The sequence below is a fragment of the Bufo gargarizans genome, chromosome 1, assembly GCF_014858855.1.
Source record: "Bufo gargarizans isolate SCDJY-AF-19 chromosome 1, ASM1485885v1, whole genome shotgun sequence".
Classification (NCBI taxonomy): domain Eukaryota; kingdom Metazoa; phylum Chordata; class Amphibia; order Anura; family Bufonidae; genus Bufo; species Bufo gargarizans.
In genome coordinates this window covers 382,399,679-382,422,208 of record NC_058080.1, presented here as the reverse complement: position 1 = coordinate 382,422,208, position 22,530 = coordinate 382,399,679, and the positions used below count along the sequence as shown (strand labels likewise).

The 22,530-nt window shown below is 43.9% G+C and overlaps 1 protein-coding gene across 1 annotated transcript in view; it reads right to left on the bottom strand.

Annotated features, from left to right (window-relative positions):
* The window catches only part of CPAMD8 (C3 and PZP like alpha-2-macroglobulin domain containing 8), a 147,080-nt gene that overhangs the window by 109,091 nt on the left and 15,459 nt on the right, over positions 1-22,530 (bottom strand). The window contains exons 2-8 of the mRNA XM_044270309.1: positions 17,344-17,495; positions 14,514-14,536; positions 4,672-4,837; positions 4,533-4,585; positions 2,462-2,479; positions 1,461-1,515; positions 729-842 (exon numbers count right to left, since the gene is read on the bottom strand). Coding sequence (XP_044126244.1) covers positions 729-842; positions 1,461-1,515; positions 2,462-2,479; positions 4,533-4,585; positions 4,672-4,837; positions 14,514-14,536; positions 17,344-17,495 — 581 coding nt within the window. The remainder of the gene's footprint in view (positions 1-728; positions 843-1,460; positions 1,516-2,461; positions 2,480-4,532; positions 4,586-4,671; positions 4,838-14,513; positions 14,537-17,343; positions 17,496-22,530) is intronic.

The following is a 22,530-nucleotide window of genomic DNA, read 5'->3' as shown; positions in this document are numbered from 1 at the left end:
ACTCCATAAGGTCTGTGTTTAGTTAAGACTACGGCCACAAGGATAAAATTTGACATGAAATTCGTATCAGAAAAACAACCAGGTTGGACTTGATGGACTTTTGTCTTTTTCCAACCTTAACAACTATGTAACTATGTAACCATTTGCCATGGCATATTCCACTATCAAAAAGCCACCAATAGCTTCTAATTGACTTCAGCAGGCTGAGGCGGACTGGGATCTTAAAATGGCCCTGGAAAAAATACTAAAAGTGGCAACATTTTGTAGTTGGGTCCAAATTGATGGAAGGCAGGGCAAGCAATACCATATTGTGGCACATTATACCACCCCAACAGAGCCAAATACCACAGTCAATCACAAAATATGGCCAGCAGCACAAAATACATCCCCCAAATCTTCAACTGGCCGGCAGAGAGAAATTTCCCTGTAAGGTCTATGGCCAATCCGCCAACACCACTACATGCACATGGTGACTTTTTTCTGCTGCTGATTTCAAGTCTGCTTGAGAAATGGCATGTTACTTCATTCAAGTAGGTTTTAAGTGCATTTCCCATTGAAGTTAAAGAGTTAAACTAGCATTTTTTTTTATTTTTTTTTTGCAGTGTTCTCGCCCCTAAAGGTGCACTGTTTACAGAGACCTACTGATCTGCCACTGTTTTTGTCTGGTAGATTTTTTTCTGTGCAACCGCAGCTTAAATGTGATCCACTACTATCTAAATTTCACTCACCGTACTTCTGGACGGAAAAAGATTTGTTAAATACATGGCCTTGAGTTTCAGCAAAAATCAGCCATTCCCCAAACACAGGTTGATCAGACAGAGGAAAACTCATGTTAATAATACCTGTCAAATAAAGAGAAAGAAATGTAATAACATTTAAAAAAATACATTCCTAGTAATAATCATGACATAAACCCACAACAAATCGTATAAAGCTTCACTGCAGATCCATTAATGGACCACAGTAAATAGGGAGATTTATCAAAACTGGTGTAAAGGAAAATTGGCTTAGTTTCCAATAGCAACCAGATCCCACCTTTCATTTTCCAAAGGAGCTCTGAAAAATGAAAGGTGGAATCTGATTGGTTGCTATGGGCAACTAAGACAGTTCTACTTTACACCAGTTGTAATAAATCTCCCCCTGTGTTTTTAGGCAGGAGATGTAAATAACCTTTAATTTATAATCCCTATGTTCTCTGAAAAACACAGAGAATCTTTATTTTAGTTTGCTTTTAGCTAATACAACAAATTTTGCAACCATTTGCTTTCTAAAGAAATTGGTTAACAAGCCTACACAGAGATATGGTATAATGGAAAGATTTGCAAGTTCTGAGTGTAATGATATATGCGACTCCTTTTCTGAAAGTTTTGGGTTATGAAATTTAGCATTTCTTTTACAAGTATATAATATTTTAATATTTTCATTTCTCTTACCAATTTAATACAAGCTAGTTAACTTACCACAGCAGATTGGATTTAGATCCGTCCACTGAGTTATCCTAGATCCACGTGGATCCTGAAACCAAAAGAAAACCAACATATTACGCAGAAAAAAATAAACAGACCACGGTAGAAAGGGGTGTGGAGTTTCAGAGGTTGTGTGCTGACATGACCCACCCTGGCACTCCATCTTGCCAGCAGAGGTCAGCCCATCCAAAGCATTGGCATCCTGTTGACTCAACAGTTCCTGATGTCAACTGTGTGTTACAGACATGGAACAGTTTGATCATGCCCTTGATGAATCCTGCTCCCTGCCACATGTCTATTGGTGACTGTTCTGGGGGGTCTTTTAAAGCCCCTAGTCACCTAGGGAATACTGGGAAGGGAAGTATTCTTATCTTACAGCTACATGGGTTCCACGCTGTCTTCACTATACTTCTGATCCCTGCATGTAAACTTCCTACATCTATGGGGCTATGTTGCCACTGTAGCCAATGACTGGCCTTAGTGGTGATGTGTGCCCAAATCACTGCTGGGTCACATGCTGGTTGAGGACACGTCACAGCTGAAGCCAGTGATTGGCTGCAGTGGCGTACGTGATCCTGTCTGTACAGAAATTTACAGGAAGCCGAAGCAAGACATGGACTCGAAATAGAGCATTGGGGAGCAGGGGAGCATGAGTTTATCAACAGGCACAACACAGTGCAGGGGTCTGTTAAAAAGTCCACAAAAAGTCCACAAGTAGGTAATGGTTACAGGAGTATTTATGCATTAAGTCCCACAAGTAGACAAGCCAGAAGGACTAGTGATTTTATGGTAGTATGTTGACTGAAAGCTATTGAAGAAACGGACATAAGGCTGAAATAAATAGAAGGTGGTGGGAAGGATGGAAAAGCATACCATTTTAGCTAGCAATAGTCTAATCAGAAGGATAATGCTGTTTTTAACTAGTGGTGTAAAGTAAGATATCAGAGTTACTGCTATTTTGAACATATAAACTGAGTGTATGGCTCATAACTTACCATTATGTAAGCTTCAACCTAAAATAAAAAAGGACATGTGAGATAAAGGTGAAACATACTGCTTTATAGGTTACAACATGTCATTAAAAAAACTGGGCACCGGGGACATATGCAAGGGGCTGCGCAAATGTATATATTTTCCCTTTATAATCATTGTCTGGCTCAAAAAAGATAAACTAAGAGGAGATCTCTTTTTTTTTGACAGGGCCAAAAGTTGTCTATTTACACAAGATTATGATCACAGAATTTGGCTGATCACGACATACAATAGCATTTTTAGCAGACAACAGGCAAAAAAATCTAACGTAACCGATCACACTTTTCGGCAGGTCATGGATTACCATCAGCCATTGAGTCATTTGTGTATTATTATTCTTAAATTATGCTCATGGTGCAAATCAGTTATTTTGGCCGACTTTTACCTTATGTTTTTGGGCAGCTTTATTATTCTCCTTGGCCTCATGTGACTGTCCACTGTGACTAACAGCGATTAATAAAAATTATTATTAACCTCCAGTTATTACATGACAATCTATGTATACTTAAATGACATAATTAATTGCCTTTTATATGGGCCATGGATCGGTACAGTTACCAGACCGCCTTGATTAGGTGGTACATATAGGTGTGTGTGCTCTTCCTCTCATTTGTTGCTGGATGCACATAGTGGTGACTAGGCGCAGCACACTATATGTGCAGAGTCTGCTCTCCTGAATGTAGATGCCCAACGGCATAGGTAGGTTTAGGCTGGGTTCACACCTGAGCGTTTCTCAAACGCGCGTTTTACGCGCGTTTTTGTTGCGCGTTTTTGTTGCGCGTTTTTATGCGCGTTTTTTGTAATAGTAAACGCGCGTTTGACGCGCATTTGTGTGAATGACTGCAGTGTCCTATGGCCACAAACGCGTGTCAAAACGCCCCAAAGAAGCTCAAGTACTTGATTATGCGTCGGGCGTTTTACAGCGCGATCGTACACGCTGTAAAACGCCCAGGTGAGAACCATTCCCATAGGGAATCATTGGTTCCTCCTTGTTGAGCGTTTTACAGCGCGTAGGAACGCGCTGTAAAACGCTCAGGTGTGAACCCAGCCTTAGAGTAGGACCTGTCTGACTGAGACCACCGTGGCGATGGGTAGGTGGGCACAGATGTGTTTTGATCAAAATATATTAGCCAAGAGTCTCAGATTTCATCATATCAGAATGAGGGCTTAGTCCATATATAATGCTTACATCTATTGTATTTGTGCATTATTATTTGTTTTCTGTGATTTCTTTTCATAAATGTAGCCATGGACATCCGCATATTTACTTATCATTTCCTGCAGGATGTTTTTATCTTTGTTTTTATCTTTTTTTCAGCTTTATTATGTTTTATGCTTTATTATCAGGGGCAAATGTTAGTGTGAACACAAGTTGGTGATAACTGTCCTCCAAAAAAATACTGTATAAACAGGGATGTACTGCTGACAAATAATGGAACTGGAGCAATGAGCAGGCAATGATTGGTGATCAAATTGCTTATTCTCAATCAGCCAGTGGAAAAGGTCCTAAGGTACCATCAACAGTCTATTCTGCCAACAGTCTAATGTAAAGGGAGCTCCTAACTCTTCCCCGATAGATGATATCCTTTTGTTTTCCTAAGAGATAAGTTGCCACCAGGAGTGTTTGGTAGTGGCTTTCACCTCTCTCCCCAATGACAATGAATGCATGCTTGCTTATATGTGTAGAAGGGAGTCAGGTGAGATGTTGAATGAATGATCGTTCAGCCGACAGCTATTGAATGTATATGGCCAACTTAAGAGTTTCATAGAAATCTTTAATATGTGTGTCAGATGTTATCACTTAATGTTGATGATATCAGAGGATATCACTCACATATTACACAATGTTATCAGTTGCCTATCATGAAAATTAACTTACTACTGGATCAGTGGTCTAAACGGGCACTGGTAGAATTAGAGTATTGTACTTTAAAATGGGATACAAAATTGCGCAACAGATTAAGTAATCTGAAAAATATCACTAACAAATGCTCTATCCTCTTTTCTTTAACCACCTAGCCTTACCATCCTTACCTTTTCCTTTGCTGGGCGTAAATCAGGTGTCACCATGTATATATTGATAAGCACTAGAAACAGAGATTAAAGAAAGCCTATATGAGGACACATGCCGGAAAGAAACGTTGAGGACAGAACATAGACATACACTTCTCACCTTTTTGTTTGGGTTTATATACTGGTTTATCAGTCTGTATAAATAAAGATAACCCTTTGCTATCCACAGTAACAGTGGTAGAGTTGTGGAAAATGAATCCGCCATCATTCAAATGACGATTGCCCCAAACTTTCAGGTGAGCTTGTCCTCTCAGTCCTGGTGGAACCTGCGATACGGAAAAAATAATTGTAAGAATGACTTTTCAAGGTACAGAACATCACTGAATGGACAGAGAAATTCTTATGACCTTCCAGTTATAAAATAACTCTGGTCAGTCTTCAAAACCTTTTTTTATACTGAGCATAAAGATCTTTAGCCAGCATTATAAGTTATAGAGCCTGCATATATAAATGTTTTATTAAAGGGAACCTGTCACCGGGATTTTGGGTATAGAGCTGAGGCCATGGGCTGCTAGATGGCCGCTAGCACATCAGCAATACCCAGTCCCCATAGCTCTGTGTGCTTTCATTGTGTAAAAAAACAGATTTGATACATATGCAAATTACCCTGAGATGAGTCCTGTCCCTGACTCATCTCACATACAGGACTCATCTCAGGTTAATTTGCATATGTATCAAATCGTTTTTTTTACACAATAAAAGCACACAGAGCTACGGGGACTGGGTATTGCGGATGTGCTAGCGGCCATCTAGCAGCCCATGTCCTCAGCTCTATACACAAAATCCCGGTGACAGGTTCCCTTTAAATGTGCAGGTTATTTGGGTGCATATGTACATTTAGACTTTATACATCTAAACATGCATTGATATACAAAACATTTAGCTGTATGAAGAACATAATGTAATGTCCTACTAGGACACTACTTGTGGCTAATAAGCATATCTTACCATGTTTCATACTGTTTTACTTTTGTTTTCAGAAAAATAATGTACTGAACCTTTAAATGGGAATTGGTAAGGCTAAATCAAGTATTTACTAAACCCCTGGGACTCCTATCAGTCAGTGGAGTCCAGTGTGGCTATGTAACACTGAAAGGGAATGCAATGGATAGAATGCACCAATCATATTGGCCATGGACCTTATAGCATATGACTAGGTTTTTGCATTTTGACCGTCCTAATATATTTGCCTGTAGCTTGTTTTGCTGCTTTTTAAACTGTACCTTGCTGCAAGGAATTGCATGAAATATTGGAAATTTGTGTACCCCTCTTCTGGAACTGCAAAGGAATTATGATATTGTCACGGACATTCTGGTGATAGATGGCAGGAGATCGGTGAGACTGGCATGTTTTCCGTATGGATCAAATGACATCTGTGTTGTTTCTGGTGCTTGCCACACCTTATCTCCCCAGGTGTGGCTATTATGGTCATTTATCCTTCTCTATTTATTGTTGTTTCTCCCACTATGCTATGCGGTTTATAGCTTCTGTTGGAGTTGTGAATAGCTGGTGTGTGGATCTCGACTGACTTCCTGCTACTGCGATAGCCACTTGAAGTTAAGTCTTTTCTTTCCCTTTTGTATTTTGTTTGGGCTATTTTGTGTGTTGCATTTCCCTGTCATTTGTATTAAGGCCTGAGGGAGACTCCTGTTTGATCTTCCTTTTGGAGGAATGTAACGTACCGGCAGGACAGGTAGTGGATCCTCTGGACCAGAGAGGCGATGGCGCGGGTTGTACTAAAGGACCAGTTCTAAGCAGTTACTGGTCTTCACCAGAGCCCGCCGCAAAGCGGGATGGATTTGCTGCGGCGGTAACTACCAGGTCGTGTCCCCTAGTAAAAACTCGACCTCTCTGGCAGCTGATAAGGCGTGGTACACAGGGAGAAGGCAAGAGCGTAGTCGGACGTAGCAGGGGTCAGGGCAGGCGGCAAAGGTTCAAAGGCGAGTAGACGGTAGCAATGGGTTCGGCAACAGGAAAGGCAAACTAACACAGTAGGGAACGCTTTCTCTGAGGCACAAGGCACAAAGATCCGGCAGAAAGCTGTGGGAGGAGAAGGTATAAATGGGCAGTGCACAGGTGCAGCCTAATTAAGTCAGCACTGCCTCTCACAAACCTTAACCCTTAATAACCCCTTTGGACCAGGCACCAATCACTGGTGCACTGGCCCTTTGAATCTAAGAGTCCCGGCGCGCGTGCGCGCCCTAGAGAGCGAGGACGCACATGCCGAGACGCTGGAGTGCTGCCTGGGGGCATACGCTGTGAGCGCTCCGAGGCCAGCAGGGGACCCGGAGCGCTCAGCGTAACAGTACCCCCCCCTTTGGTCTCCCTCCCTTTTTGGTACCGAAGAACTTGCGGATGAGACTGCGGTCCAGGATGTTCTCCTCTGGCTCCCATGACCTCTCCTCAGGACCGCAGCCCTCCCAGTCGACCAAAAAAAATCTTTTCCCCCGGGAGATCTTGGTCGCCAAGATCTCCTTGACAGAGAATATATCGGAGGTACCGGCGACAGGGGTGGGAGAAACAAGCTTGGGAGAAAAACGGTTAAAGACAGCAGGTTTAAGAAGGGAGACATGGAAGGAGTTATGGATTCGGAGGGAGGGAGGAAGATGGAGCTGATAAGAAACTTGATTGATACGACTCTTGATTTTATAGGGTCCCAAGAAACGAGGGCCCAACTTGTAACTTGGGACCCTAAATCGGATGTACCTAGAGGAGAGCCACACCTTGTCACCCGGGCGAAATTCTGGAGGAGATCTGCGTCTCTTGTCAGCTTGAACCTTCATACGGGCGGAAGCCTTGAGGAGAGCAGCGTGGGTTTCTCGCCAGATGGAGGAAAAATCCTGTACAAGACTGTCAACGGCAGGTACAGAAGAAGGAGTGGGAGACTGCGGCAGAGGTGGAAGAGGATGGCGGCCAAAAACTACAAAGAAAGGAGACTTGTTAGAGGCAGAGGATTGTTTGTAGTTGTAGGAGAACTCCGCCCAGGGAAGTAGATCAGCCCAGTCGTCATGGCGTGAGGATACAAAGTGACGCAGATAGTCACCCAAAATTTGGTTCACCCGTTCTACTTGGCCGTTAGACTGAGGATGGTACGAAGAAGAAAAGTCTAATTTGATACCGAGCTGAGCACATAGAGCCCTCCAGAATTTGGAGACGAATTGTACCCCACGATCCGAGACAATATGTTTGGGAAGGCCATGGAGACGGAAGATGTGTTGGAAAAATTGTTTGGCCAACATGGGTGCAGAGGGTAGACCGGGCAGGGGTACAAAGTGAGCCATCTTGGAGAAGCGATCCACCATGACCCAAATAACGGACTTGCCATGGGAGGAGGGAAGATCTGTAATAAAGTCCATGGCGATGTGAGACAAGGGAACTTCAGGAACAGGTAGAGGCAAGAGGAGACCCGCTGGTTTCTGGCAAGGCGATTTATCCCGGGCGCAAATAATACAGGCCTGGACGAAGTCCGAGACATCTTTCTCCAGAGAAGACCACCAGTACCTTTGGGAGATTAGTTGGAGAGACTTTAGCACCCCTGGATGACCAGCAAAAGGGGAGGCGTGGCCCCACTTGAGAATTCGCAGCCGCTGACGTGGAGGTACGTAGGATTTGCCAGGAGGAAGAAGGCGCAGGTCCACGGGAGCGACTGTAATAAGGCGTTCTGGAGGGATAATATATCGAGGTGTTAACTCGTCGCCCACCACATCAGAGGAGCGAGACAGGGCATCTGCCCTAATGTTCGTACAAGCCGGACGGAAATGGATCTCAAAATTAAAGCGGGCGAAGAACAGAGACCAACGAGCCTGACGGGGATTTAATCTCTGAGCAGACTGGAGATAAGCCAGGTTCTTGTGGTCCGTGAAGATGTACACAGGATGTGTGGCGCCCTCGAGTAAATGTCTCCATTCCTCCAGTGCCAATTTAATAGCCAGCAGTTCCCTGTCCCCAATGGAGTAATTTCTCTCTGCGGAAGAGAATGTTTTTGAAAAGAAGCCACAAGTTGTAGTCTTGCCCCGGGAAGACTTCTGGGTGAGGACAGCTCCGGCTCCCACCGAGGAGGCATCCACTTCAAGAGAGAAAGGCTTGGTGGAATCTGGTCTAGAGAGAACGGGTGCAGAGGCAAAGGCGGATTTCAGGGACTGGAAGGCTTCCTCGGCTTGGGAAGGCCAGGATTTGGGGTTAGCTCCTTTTCTTGTGAGGGCCACGATTGGAGCTACCAGAGTGGAATAGTGAGGGATGAATTGCCTGTAGTAATTCGCAAAGCCCAGAAATCTTTGTATGGCTCGGAGACCGGAGGGGCGTGGCCAATCCAGAACCGCCAAGAGCTTGGCTGGGTCCATTTGAAGTCCTTGGGCTGAGATAATGTATCCCAGGAAAGGCAGGGAGGTCCGTTCAAAAAGACATTTTTCAAGTTTAGCGTACAGGCGATTTCTCCTAAGACGAGTAAGAACTTGTTGCACATGGACCCGGTGTTGATCCAAATTGGAGGAAAAGATGAGGATATCATCCAGGTATACGACCACGCAGGTGTAAAGTAAGTCCCTGAAAATATCATTGATGAATTCCTGGAAGACAGCAGGTGTGTTGCAGAGGCCGAAGGGCATCACCAAATACTCAAAATATCCGTCCCTTGTGTTAAAGGCGGTCTTCCATTCGTCTCCCTCACGGATACGGATCAGATTATAGGCCCCTCGAAGGTCCAATTTAGTGAAGATCTTAGCCCCTCGGAGACGATCAAATAGCTCAGAGATTAGAGGCAGAGGGTAACGGTTCTTGATGGTAATTTTATTAAGACCTCTGTAGTCAATGCAGGGGCGGAGGGAGCCGTCTTTTTTTGTCACAAAGAAAAAACTGGCCCCAGCAGGAGAAGAAGATTTTCTTATGAATCCTCTCTGTAGGTTCTCACGTATATAGTCGGACATGGCAAGAGTCTCAGGAGGTGAGAGAGGATAAATTCTGCCCGAGGTGGAGTAGAACCGGGTATCAGGTCGATCGGGCAATCATAGGATCGGTGAGGAGGAAGGACCTCAGCTTGTTTCTTGCAGAAGACATCCGCGAAGGAATGGTATGGCTTGGGCAGCCCAGAAGGCGGAGAAACTTGCGGGTTCTGTTTGACCAGAGCAGGCTTGAGACAGCGGTCCGAACAGGAGGAACCCCAACGCAGGATCTCACCGGTGGACCAATTCAGGACAGGACTATGACGTTGAAGCCACGGCAGACCCAGGAGGAGTTCGGAGGAACAGAAGGGAAGGACAAAGAACTCTAAAGTCTCGGTATGAAATAATCTGATGTCCATCTGCAGAGGCTGGGTACGGAACTGCACGGTGGCAGAGAGTCTCTCACCGTTAACAGTAGAGATGAAAAACGGCTTGGGTAGACGGATTACTGGAATACGGTACTTGTCAACCAAGGAGGCGTGAATGAAGTTGCCAGCTGAACCGGAATCCAAGACGGCGGCTGCGGAGAAAGAGGACTTGGAAGAGATGATCAACTGCACGGGTATGATGAGACATGGAGAGGAAGAATCCACACCTAGCAACGCCTATCCCACGTTTACTAGGTGCGAGCGTTTCCCGAACGCGGTGGACGGAGAGGACAATCTCTAAGGAAGTGCTCGGTACTGGCACAGTACAGACACAGGTTCTCGTTTCTGCGGCGGCTTCGTTCTTGCGGAGTCAGGCGTGACCGATCCACCAGCATGGCTTCCACGGCGGAAAACCCAGTAGCGGGTTGAGGTGGACGCAGAAAAACGGGAGCCAGACGAGGAAAGCGTCTAGGACGAGCTTTTTCCTTTTCAAGGAGGAGTTCCTCTTGTCTTTCGGCGAAACGTTTGTCTATCCTAGTGGCCAGCAAGTTGAGGTCACTAAGAGTGGAAGGAAGCTCACGTGCAGCCAGAACGTCCTTTACTTTACTGTTAAGTCCCTTCTTGAAGGTGGCGCAAATGGCTTCATTGTTCCAGTTCAGCTCAGAGGCCAGGGTGCGGAACTGAATGGCATAGTCACCCACGGAAGAACCTCCTTGGGTCAAATTTAGTAAGGCAGTCTCTGCGGAGGTAACCCGGGCAGGCTCCTCAAAAACATTCCGGAACTCTAGGCAGAAGCTCTGGACGGAAGCGGTGGCAGGATCTGCGCGGTCCCATAGTGGTGTAGCCCAGGCCAGGGCCTTCCCGGACAGTAAACTGAGAATAAAGGCTACCTTGGCTCGCTCAGAAGGAAACTGGTCGGACAGAAGCTCGAGGTGGAGAGAGCACTGCGACAAGAACCCACGGCACTGCTTAGGATCTCCGTCATATTTGTCTGGTAGGGACAAACGGATTCTGGAACCGGTGGTAACTGCAGGCGGAGGTGATGCAGCAGGAGCAGACGGAGGAGCTGGCTGTTGCTGAGAAGGCAGGAGCTGCTGCAACATAGCAGTCAACTGGGCCAGCTGTTGACCCTGCTGGGCCACAATGGTGGTGAGGTCCGCTAGGCTTGGCAGGGGAACATCAGCGGGATCCATGGCCGGATCTTACTGTCACGTACCGGCAGGACAGGTATTGGATCCTCTGGACCAGAGAGGCGATGGCGCGGGTTGTACTAAAGGACTGGTTCTAAGCAGTTACTGGTCTTCACCAGAGCCCGCCGCAAAGCGGGATGGATTTGCTGCGGCGGTAACTACCAGGTCGTGTCCCCTAGTAACAACTCGACCTCTCTTGCAGCTGATAAGGCGTGGTACACAGGGAGAAGGCAAGAGCGTAGTCGGACGTAGCAGAGGTCAGGGCAGGCGGCAAAGGTTCAAAGGCGAGTAGACAGTAGCAACGGGTTCGGCAACAGGCAAGGCAAACTAACACAGTAGGGAACGCTTTCTCTGAGGCACAAGGCACAAAGATCCGGCAGAAAGCTCTGGGAGGAGAAGGTATAAATGGGCAGTGCACAGGTGCAGCCTAATTAAGTCAGCACTGCCTCTCACAAACCTTAACCCTTAATAACCCCTTTGGACCAGGCACCAATCACTGGTACACTGGCCCTTTGAATCTAAGAGTCCCGGCGCGCCCGCGCCCTAGAGAGCGAGGACGCACACGCCGAGACGCTGGAGTGCTGCCTGGGGGCATACGCTGTGAGCGCTCCGAGGCCAGCAGGGGACCCGGAGCGCTCAGCGTAACAAGGAACAGGTTGTCTCAGTCCTCACATTAGTACCAGGGTCCTATAGGGTGATTTAGGACACTAGGTATTCCAGTGTATGAACTCACCTACCTCTGGGGTCTGTTCATACTGGTAGTTAGTCAGGACTTTGATTAGGGTTTTACTAGGAGGTGTCTATCTCCTTTCCCTAGTTTCCAGGTCTTATTCCCTCACCCCTTTCCCTCCTATGTTCAGTGTGGTGTTTCACTCCCACACCCGAACGTGACAGATATGAGGTATTGCATCTCAGAGGACAGTTTTTGCAAAGACTGTGTGCCTCCATCCTGTGTGGATGTGTTTTGCATCTTTCTACTCAGTAAACTTATGTCTGCATGTTTGCAGCTTTCTATCTGAACACCAAGGGCATCCCATCAGCCAAGAGTCTCTACACAGGGTGTGGCACAGGGGAGACTATTACTCTCAACATTCCCAGTGCCATGGTAAGTGGATATAGCCCACCCACCATGAGAACCGTGACCACCTCCAGAACTACTACTCCCATACTCTTCACACTCTCCTTGGGTTGCTGCAATAATATATCAAAAACATATGGTACAAAAAAACAAATAAATAATGTTAAATAGTGTAAAATGAAGCAAACCGTAAAAAAATAACAGAATTCTCCAAGCTTTGTACTTATTGCACAGCCCCCTGATGTAGGGCCCAATAATAGGGCACAGCAGCACTGCCCTAATTCTTGCAACAGGATTGACACAGTAGTTGCCACATGAATTGTTAATATATTGGTGTAATTTGGAATAGTGACCTTATACATTTCTGCAATACAATGAACTCAATCTTGAAATTATAGCAGTAAGTGGCAAATGGGTTAATTCGAGTTCAATGTGTTATAGAAGTAAGTGTAAAAACCTTCAAAATTGAAGTTGACATGCATCCTTTCCCCTCCTTAAATGACTAAGATGTGTTTAAGGCGTCCCCTTGCTTACACATATTCCCTCATGGCTCTTATCCTGCCAAACATATGCATTAGTGTCTCCTTTCCATCAGCTCTACTCCTCTTTTACAAGGGAGGCAGCACACAATAAAAGAAGCAAAGAAATGGAAATCTTGAACATTCAAACGTTTATTATTTTATGCGATGTATTTGATGACCTGTGGGCTCCCAAAGCGGAATTTCAGTTGGGTTTCCGATCTAAAAGGGAGATCATCACCAGGAAATTCACTGTTAAACCAGGCATATTATCTAATCTTATTTTATCTCCTGACGAAGCTGAGGCGAAACGCGCGTCGAGGTTTTTAGCCTGTCCCGTGCCTGCTGCTATTACCCTCCATCATGTCTCATGGTATGCTTTAACTCTCTATCTGTTACCCACAGATGAGCTCCTTCATATCCTTTACAATAAGGCTTGGTGTGTGTTGTCTCTTTTATGTGAGGGCTCTATATATATTTACATTTCTTCCCCTTTATTGCTAGACTCTAGCGGATGTTTGATTATTTGTCTTTCATTACATTTTGGGCTGAGCTGAGACTCATCTGGTGGTTATGCACCAGGGTGATGATCACGTGAACTGCAAATGGAATAGTCATATTTTTGGGGCTATTGTGTTGTGAATCACCCAGGTGCATACTACTGGTATACTTGACATGTGTTCCATCTTCTGGCGGGTAGCAGCGACACCGGCCAGTGGATTGCGGCATCCGGTTTTTCTGCTGACTATTCATACCCTTTTCTTGCTATCTTTAATATTTTAGTAATCATGATATGTTTATTATAATTAAATAAAAAAATATTTTTTTTTAATACATTGGGCATTCTTTTGTTTTTTGTTCAACAACACTATAGGTTTATATGGGTATTCATTCCCTTACGGTCTTACATTGAGGCTTTTCTTGTTTGGTTCTACATTATCTTATATGGCTACCTGTCACTTAGCTATCTGTGGCTTCATTCTGGAGAAATAGTCATTTAAAATCATATGTAAATGAGAAGTTAAAAGGGTTTTCCAAGACTTTAATACTGATGAGGTCATCAGTATCTGATCGGTGGAAGGGACACCCAAGATCCCCTCCAAACAGTTGTTTGAGAAGGCACCGGCACTTGTGTGAGCACCACGGCCTTCTCCGTGCTCACCAAGCACAGTGCCGTACATTGTATAGTGGCTGTGCTTGGTATTGCATATCAGCCCCATTCACTTCAAAGGGCTTTGCTGCTCCTAGGCCACGTGACAATATAACATGTCGTCACTGGCCTAGGAAAAGATGAGAGAAGGCCTCAGTGCTCACAGGAGTACCGGTGCCTTCTCAAACAGCTGATTGGTGGGGGTCCCAGGTATCAGACCCCCACCGGTCAGATACTGTTCACCTATCCAGAGGACAGTTCATCAGTATTAAATTTTGGAAAACCCCTTAAGTGCAGTGAGGGTGGGCCCAAGCTACTCTGTACACCCTTTCATCTCCTGCTTCCTCTCTCCCTCTCATTCTTGATTGACAGTGCTGGCAGAGGAAGCAGAAGGAGCAGTGAGGCACAGAGCGACTAGGGTCCACCCTTAGCACACTTACCTGCTCATTTGCCTATGGATTAAATGAAGCAGGATGAAGCAATGGAACACTAAGGGAAATGTATCATTACATTCTGAGTCAGCCCTGCAAAGCATTGTGCTTGGATTAACAGTGAATTTCCTGGTGAAATAATTCCTTTGATTATCTTAATCAGAAAGTATTTTAGGGAAAGAAATTCACAGAGAATGGAGAAAATAATTTAGAGCTGGGATTATTCTTATATTATGCCTTAAATCTACGGTACTTGAAAGGGACACTCACCTTGATTTTCACCGTGCCTTTATCTGGGAAAATAAAAAATAAATCACGATTATGTGTTATGTGAACTACTTGGAATGGCTTTGCAAAGAAAATACTTAGCAAAATACTTTGCAAAGAAAATACAATGCTCCTGAGTTTTCTATGCTTCCTAATTTAAAGAGGACCTATGCTGAAACCTTGAATGTGAAGCAGTGCTTCTCAGATTTATCAAACTGGTGTAGAATAGAACTGGCTCCACCTTTCATTTTTCACAGCTCCTTTAAAAAATAAAAGGTGGAATCTGATTGCTATGGGCAACTAAAGCAGTTCTACTTAACACCAGTTTGATAAATCTTCCCTCTGTTCTTTTGGGTTCCATCACACGTGCTTGGCTTTTCCAGCGTGCAAAGTACAGATACAATATACTTTCTATGTACTCCACGTGCTAGAAAAGCCGAGCAGAGCTAATGAAACCCAAAGGCACACAGCACTATGATAATGTCTGCCGCACAGTTAACGGCTGCAGGAACCAATTCAGCTTTCAAAAACTGCATGTACATAATGCTTTGCGCCACCATTCCCAGGATAGAGATGAATACATGGCAGGGTGGTCCTGCCAAACAGCTTTTGGATAAAAAAAAAATATTGTGCATTGTTTTTATTTTTCTGCACAGAGGTACAGTATTTGTCCAGTCAATTCTCGGAATATTTACCGGGTTGCAGCCAGATCTCCGCCAGTCCTTATTATAATTAAAACGGTTTTCCAAGATTTTTTTTCCGTCAGAATAGGTCATCAGCATCTGATCGGTGGGGGTTCGACACTCAGGACCTCCACTGATCAGCTGTTTTCAGAAGGCAGCGGCGCTCCTGTGAGCACCGCTGCCTTCTCACAGATTACCAAGCATAGTGCCGTACATTATATAGTAGCCGTGCTTGTTATCGCAGCACAGCCCCAGTCACATCAATGGATCTGAGCTGCTACAAGGCTACGTGACTGATAAACGGGTTGTCACTCGGCCTAGGAAAAGCAGAGAGAAGGCTGCGGTAATAATGCATGCGCCGCTGCCTTCTCGAACAGCTGATCGGTGGGGATCCCAGGTGTCCAGATGATAGGTCATCAGTATAAAATCTCGGAAAATCACCTTTGAGAGCCAGACGGCATTCATGTAACTTCCGGCAATGCCGGATCCTGAGAGACCTGACAGGCTGTTCCCTGGCAGAGCAGCCTGCCGGATCTCCTGATCGCTAGTGAGAAGCTAGACCTCAAACATTTCTGACCTTTTGTCTGCAGCTTTCAGGTTTTACTAACTCTACAGAGAGTTTCTTCAGATTCTCACTGAAATCCATCATAGATCTGCTCTGTCAGCTGGATCTGTAGCCGTAACCTCTTCTCTACCGACAGCTCATAAATACTTTTTTAAGCTAAATTATAATCAAACCGACAAGGCTGCTTTCACATCTGCGTCGAAAGCTCCTTTCAGGGCTTCTGTCATGGAATTCGTCAAAAATAGCGGAGAAAATAGTACTGCATGCAGGACTTTTTTCTCCGCTAAGAAAAACGTTCTAGTCATAGCTTTAGTCTATGGGCCCCATTCCTGTTATTTGCTGAATCGGGAAATTCCATTATATTCGTTCTTCTGCTCCTATAATGGGAGGGTTTATTAGCCAAGCTCTGTAATCTGTGCATAGGTCAGGAGGAAGCTGATAGGCTGGGACAATCACCTATTGTAAAGGGTGTTATCTATATAGAGGTGTTCTGTCTGTGGTGATAATGAGAACAGCTACTGAAAAGTTACCTGTATAGAACAGCAAATCTTAACCTATTATTAGATCTAGTAGCCAGTACGAAAATTGCAGGATTACATACTTTTTAAAAAAAAAATATAGTGACATGGAAAATAATAAAAAAAAAATATTAAAAATTTCTAACAAAATTTGATTTAAACAATAGGCAATTTTTCTAATGAGACATTCCACTATTACTCTCAACTCCAACGTCCACATACACATGGGACACTTTACCATAGCTTTTGCTGTACTTTCATCAAAGCCTTCACTTTGTGGAACTTAGTAAGTAAGGCTCCTCTATACAATTATTTTAGTAAAAAAAAAAAAAGCCTTTTACTATTCTGTACAGAGGCAGACATCATGCTGATTCTGGAAATTCCAGGTCATTATTTGTAGAAATCTTGTTGTCCATGGCAGCAGATTATAACCCATGCTGTTCAAGGAATTCCCTTGAATTGGGGAAGTCAAAACATGTTGCTTAAAATGCCTTAAATTCATCTTATTTCTACTTCATCAGAAGAATAATGCAAGCAGTCATTTGTCCTTGGATCAGCTTGTTTTTGAAAAACAATGCTATTGGTTTTCCATTGTGAATTGCCAAACTGTATGAGATTAGAAAAAGATTTCTGCCTTCTTCTAGAAACAGCGCCACTGATGCTGAGCTGCATTGCCATACACGGCTCATGATCAAGAGGTGCTATTTTAGAAAGATAACAGCCATGCTTTTTTAATCTCCTCTAGACAAGCAGGGGCGTAGCTATAGGGGGTGCAGAGGTAGCAGTCACTACCGGGCCCAGGAGCCTGAGGGGCCCAAATACCCTTGTGCTGCATAAGAAGACACACAAAGCACTGAGGGAAGGGGGGCCCAAGTCTAACTCTTGCACCAGGGCCCATGAGCCTTTAGCTACGCCCCTGTAGACAAGCAGTGAAGTGATGATCTGGAATCTACTGATGGTATTTGCTTAAAGGCAGGACGGATAAATAAAGATTAACCATATAAATACATTTCCTAGACACAAATAAATGAAAATAAAATATTATTGCATGGCACACTTTTACATACCTAATACTGTTCCATAACCAGATGCTACAGTTTCGCCTTTCACCACCAGCTTCATCTGGATCTTGGTTTCTGTAAGTGTGTGGAAGATGGTGATACTCACGGCTTCTTCAACCCCTGAACGGAAAACTGATGGAGCAGCTATCAGGTAGCCTCTAGTATTGAGAAATAAGACAACTGTGACAAAATAAAACAAACTCAGCAGAAGAAAGTCCTTTCTATTACACGGGTAAGTTGTGGCAGGTGACGGCCAATGGAGCAAAAATATCAATCAAACTGGTGTAAAGTAGAACTAGCTAAGTTGCCCATAGCAACCAATCATTTTTCAAAGGAGCTGTGAAAAATAAAAGGTGGAATCTGAATGGTTGCCATGGGCAACTAAGCCAGTTCTACTTTACACCAGGTAAAGGTATTCTTACTTTACCGGAAAAAAACTGCAATCCTACCAATGTAAAATGTCCTTCATTTTCATTTTTTATCCTCATTTTTCCACTAGTAAGTAGTCTCAGGCAGATATGTAAATGATTACAGGTTCTGATTAGAATGGGTCTTGTCACAAGTACTTCTCCCGATGCCCTATAAAAAGGCTCTCAGAGGCTACTTTTGGGTAGTGGACCTCTTGTGTTGACTCATACAGCAGGTCTTCCAACTGGCGTTTTTCAGAAGTATATTGCTTCCCATACACAGCAAGGGTTTCCCAGGTATGTCTCCGCTAGATTTCAACACTTCCTTGGCCTGCCCAGTTGCCAGATTTATCACCAATTGAGCATTTATGGGACCAGCTGGGACGACAGCTTTTGCAACTTACAAGTGTGCAGGATCTACAGGCCCATGCAGAAAATATCTGTGGGCAAATTTGACGCAGGATACCAAAAGGAACCTGTATGCTTCCATGCCCAATCGTATCTCATCTTGTATAAAGACTAGAGGAGGCCCAATAGGGAACAAGATCCTCCATTGAATTTTACATTTTTCTCCAGGAAATATCCTTTCCTCTAATATTGTAATCACTTATATATATCATTACATTCACACATAGAAAGATTCATTCCGTTCCAACAACTCCTCCTTGGTGCTTTTTTAGTCAATGAGTGTACATTCTATAAGCACTGAGGTACCTGGAGGCATGTTATGTCAATTATCTTTGTGGGTTCTGCCTCCTTCAACTGATAGCCACATGAAAGAACAGGACACATTCTGATGACTGTAATTAACTACAGAGAAGTTTCACTTCAAAGCATAGTAATGGGTTAGTATCAACCTTTGGGCTGTCTAGAAAAGGAAGAACATAGATATTTTTGCAGTCTAGAGGCTTGAAGGTAAAAGGACAATTTGTAAATCAGTTGAATGTGTGTAGAAATAATTTTAACCAGAAGATGTGTGTATGTATACTCACATATTTACAGCTGGGTCCAAAATATTTGGAAAGTGGTACAATTTTTATAATTTAACAAATGTGCATTGTCATCATAGATTTCATATAGAACCATCAACATGTCACTGAAGTGTAGACTTTCAGCTTTAAAGGTGTTTAAAGGGTTGTCCGAGACCTAGACAAAATTTACAAGATCTTCACTGATCAGAGCATCTTGGTTCGAGTGCCGCAGCTGGAACAGTGACGTGCAACAGTCACATGCCCTTCCTGCGCATGTCACCACTGAAGCCAATGACTGGTTATTTTCAGCATGCCCAGCTCCCTGTAAATTTTTCTACGTCTTGGAACGTTTAACTGTTTCAAAATTGCAGCCCTAAGACACAAGTTCTACTTTTACCACAAAACTATACAGTACAGACCAAAAGTTTGGACACACCTTCTCATTCAAAGAGTTTTCTTTATTTTCATGACTATGAAAATTGTAGATTCACACTGAAGGCATCAAAACTATGAATTAACACATGTGGAATTATATACATAACAAAAAAGTGTGAAACAACTGAAAATATGTCATATTCTAGGTTCTTCAAAGTAGCCACCTTTTGCTTTATGAAAATAAAGAAAACTCTTTGAATGAAGGTGTGTCCAAACTTTTGGTCTGTACTGTATATCTATTGCCTATACCATGCTGCCTGCCGATTTCCCTCATGTAAGAAGTGAATTTTGCTTAAAGAAGCTTTTGGGTACTTTTGTAGTATACTTTGGGTCATCTATACTATGAAGCGATATGCTATCTTTTTGTTGCACCTCAGAATCCGTCCTTCAACATTTCTGCATTTACATAATCATTAAACATCAGCAACCCAGTTTTATTGTCTGCCCATGGCATAACGTTGCCTCCACTATACTTGACATAGCTGTGGTAAACACTTTCCTTTCTTAAACTATTGTCATCATTTTCATACAAGCTGATCTTGCTTTCATCTGTCCAAAGAATGTTGTTCCAGAACTGGTCGCTTTTAAACAAGTTATATTACAAAGTTTTATCTAGCCTTAATGTTTTTGTGCATCACCACTGCTATGCATCTTGCGATAAATCTTCTGTATATATGTTTATGAAGGTGTCTCTTGAATGTAGACTTTGACAAAATTAATCGCTTGGAAAAATGCTGTTAAGGAATTTTTCTTTAACAAGAAAAGAATTCAGCTATAATCCACTTTTTTATTACTTTAAGTGTAATATGAACACAAAAAAAGAGTAATCCTGAAAGACTGAACAGTTGTGGTGTCGTTGTCCAAGTCTATAACTGTAACGATCAGTGGGGGGGACTCCACACTGAACACAGGAGGGAAGGGGAACAGTAACTTGGCCTGGAAACTAGGGAAGAAACAGGTCACCTCCTAGACAACCCTAATCCGGGCCCTGACTACCTATCGATATGAATAAACCTTGAAGGTAGGAATATTCTTGGGTGACCTCTGGGCACCCAGGACTGACTTTATCAGGATGGGCTCTGTGAAAGACCTTCACCAAACGATTTGCATTAACATTGGCCGCTGGAACCCACATCCTCTCCTCTGGTCCTTTAACCCTCCAGTGGACGAGATACTGGAGGGATCTATGGAGAACTCGGGAATCCACAATCCTGCTGATTTGATATTCTAAATTACCATCCACCATGAAAGGAGCGGGAGGCAAGGAGGACAGCTCAACAGGTTCAACACATTTCTTCAACAACGACTTATGAAATACATTATGAATTTTCAAAGCCTGAGGAGTTTAAAGACGAAAGGCTACAGGGTTAACAATGGAAGTGATCTTATATGGACCAATAAATCTTGGGCCCAACTTCCAAGAAGGTACCTTAAGCTTAATGTTTCTTGTGGATAGCCACACAGAATCACCCACTCTCAGGTCCGGACCATTCATACGTCTCCTGTCAGCCACACGCTTATACCTGTTGCCCATCTTTTTCAGGTTATTTTTAATTTTTCGCCAAATCGAAGACAAAGAAGAGGAAAATAGTTCTTCCTCATGAATACCGGAAGTTTGAGAACCAGAAAATGTGCCACACTGGTTGGAATCCATATGCCCCAAAAATCGTCGACATATCAGTGGACTCCTGTCTACAGTTATTAATGGCAAACTCAGCAAACGACAAGAATGAAGACCACTCCTCCTGGTTCTCCGATACAAAACATCTCAAGTAAGTCTCCAGAGTGTGTTTGTTGTGCTCCGTCTGTCTGTTCGACTAAGGATGAAAAGCCCAAAAATTGTACCCTCAGTCGAGTACAGAACAATTTCCAGAATCTGGAAACAAACTGAGTCCCCCGATCAGACACCACATCAGAGGGAATGCCATGTAGTTTCACGATGTTATCGACAAACACCTGTGCAAGAGTCTTGGCATTAGGTAGAGCAGGCAATGCTATAAAATGTGCCATTTTGCTAAACCGATCAACTACCCCCAGGGTCACGTTTTTTCCCCGAAGAATTCGGTAAATCCGTGATAAAGTCCATGGACAAATGTGTCCAAGGTCTGGACGGGATGGGTAACGGAAGAAGAGATCCAGAAGGCCGAGTATGTGTCACCTTAGCACGAGCACAGGTACAACAGGCTGACACATCAACACACTTACGCAGCCCCGGCCACCAGAATACGCACGAGACGAGATCGACAGTGGATCTACTCCCAGGGTGTCCAGCTAAGACAGTACAGTGATGTTCCTCAAATACCTTATGACGTACGTCTGAAGGAACAAACAATTTCCCTGGGGGACAAGAGTCCGGAGAATCCTCTTGGGCCTCCAACACCTTAGTCTCAAGATCAGGATATAGGGCAGATATGACTACCCCTTCAGACAAAATAGGCTAGGATATGTAAAATCACCCCTCCCCCAGGAAAGCTGCGCGACAAAGCATCCGCCTTGACATTCTTAACCCCAGGGCGGTAGGTGACAATAAAGTTAAATCTGGTGAAAAACAACGACCATCTAGCCTGCCTCAGATTCAGTCATTTAGCCGACTCAAGGTAAGCCAGATTTTTGTGATCAGTAATTATCGTAATCGGATGAATTGCTCCTTCCAACCAATGGCGGCAATCTTTAAAAGCCAACTTAATGGCCAGCAATTCCCTATCACCCACGTCATAATTTCTTTCAGCAGTTGAAAGTTATTTTTTAGAAAAAAGCACATGGGCGCCATTTATTAGGTAAAGAACCTTGCGACAAAACTGCTCCCATTCCCTACCTCAAATGCGTCAACCTCTACAATGAATGGCTCAGACACGTCTGGTTGCACCAGAATAGGGGCTGAAGCAAAACATTCCTTCACAGCAGAAAAGGCTTGTAATGCCGCCTTAGACCAAACAGAGAAATTTACCCCCTTCCTAGTCACCTCAGTTAAATCGTTCAAGATGAATTTACGGTAGTAGTTGGTGAATCGGGTCGATTCCAGTCCAACACCGCACAGACTTTCTCGGGATCCATATGAAAACCTAAGGGTGAGAGCAGGTAACCCAGGAATTGCACTTCTTGAACTGCAAAAACACATTTTTCCATCTTCGCATACAATTTATTCTCTCTTAGGATCTGTTACACCTGTCTCACATGATCCTTATGAGTCTCCATGGTTGGAGAATAAATTAGTATGTCATCCATATACAATAACACATCTCCCCACCAGATGATGAAAAACCACTGAAGCGTTGTTTAACCCAAAGGGCATGACCAGGTTTTCAAAATGACCCTCAGGGGTATTAAATGCGGTCTTCCACTAATCCTCCTCCCTGATCCTTACCAGATTATATGCCCCC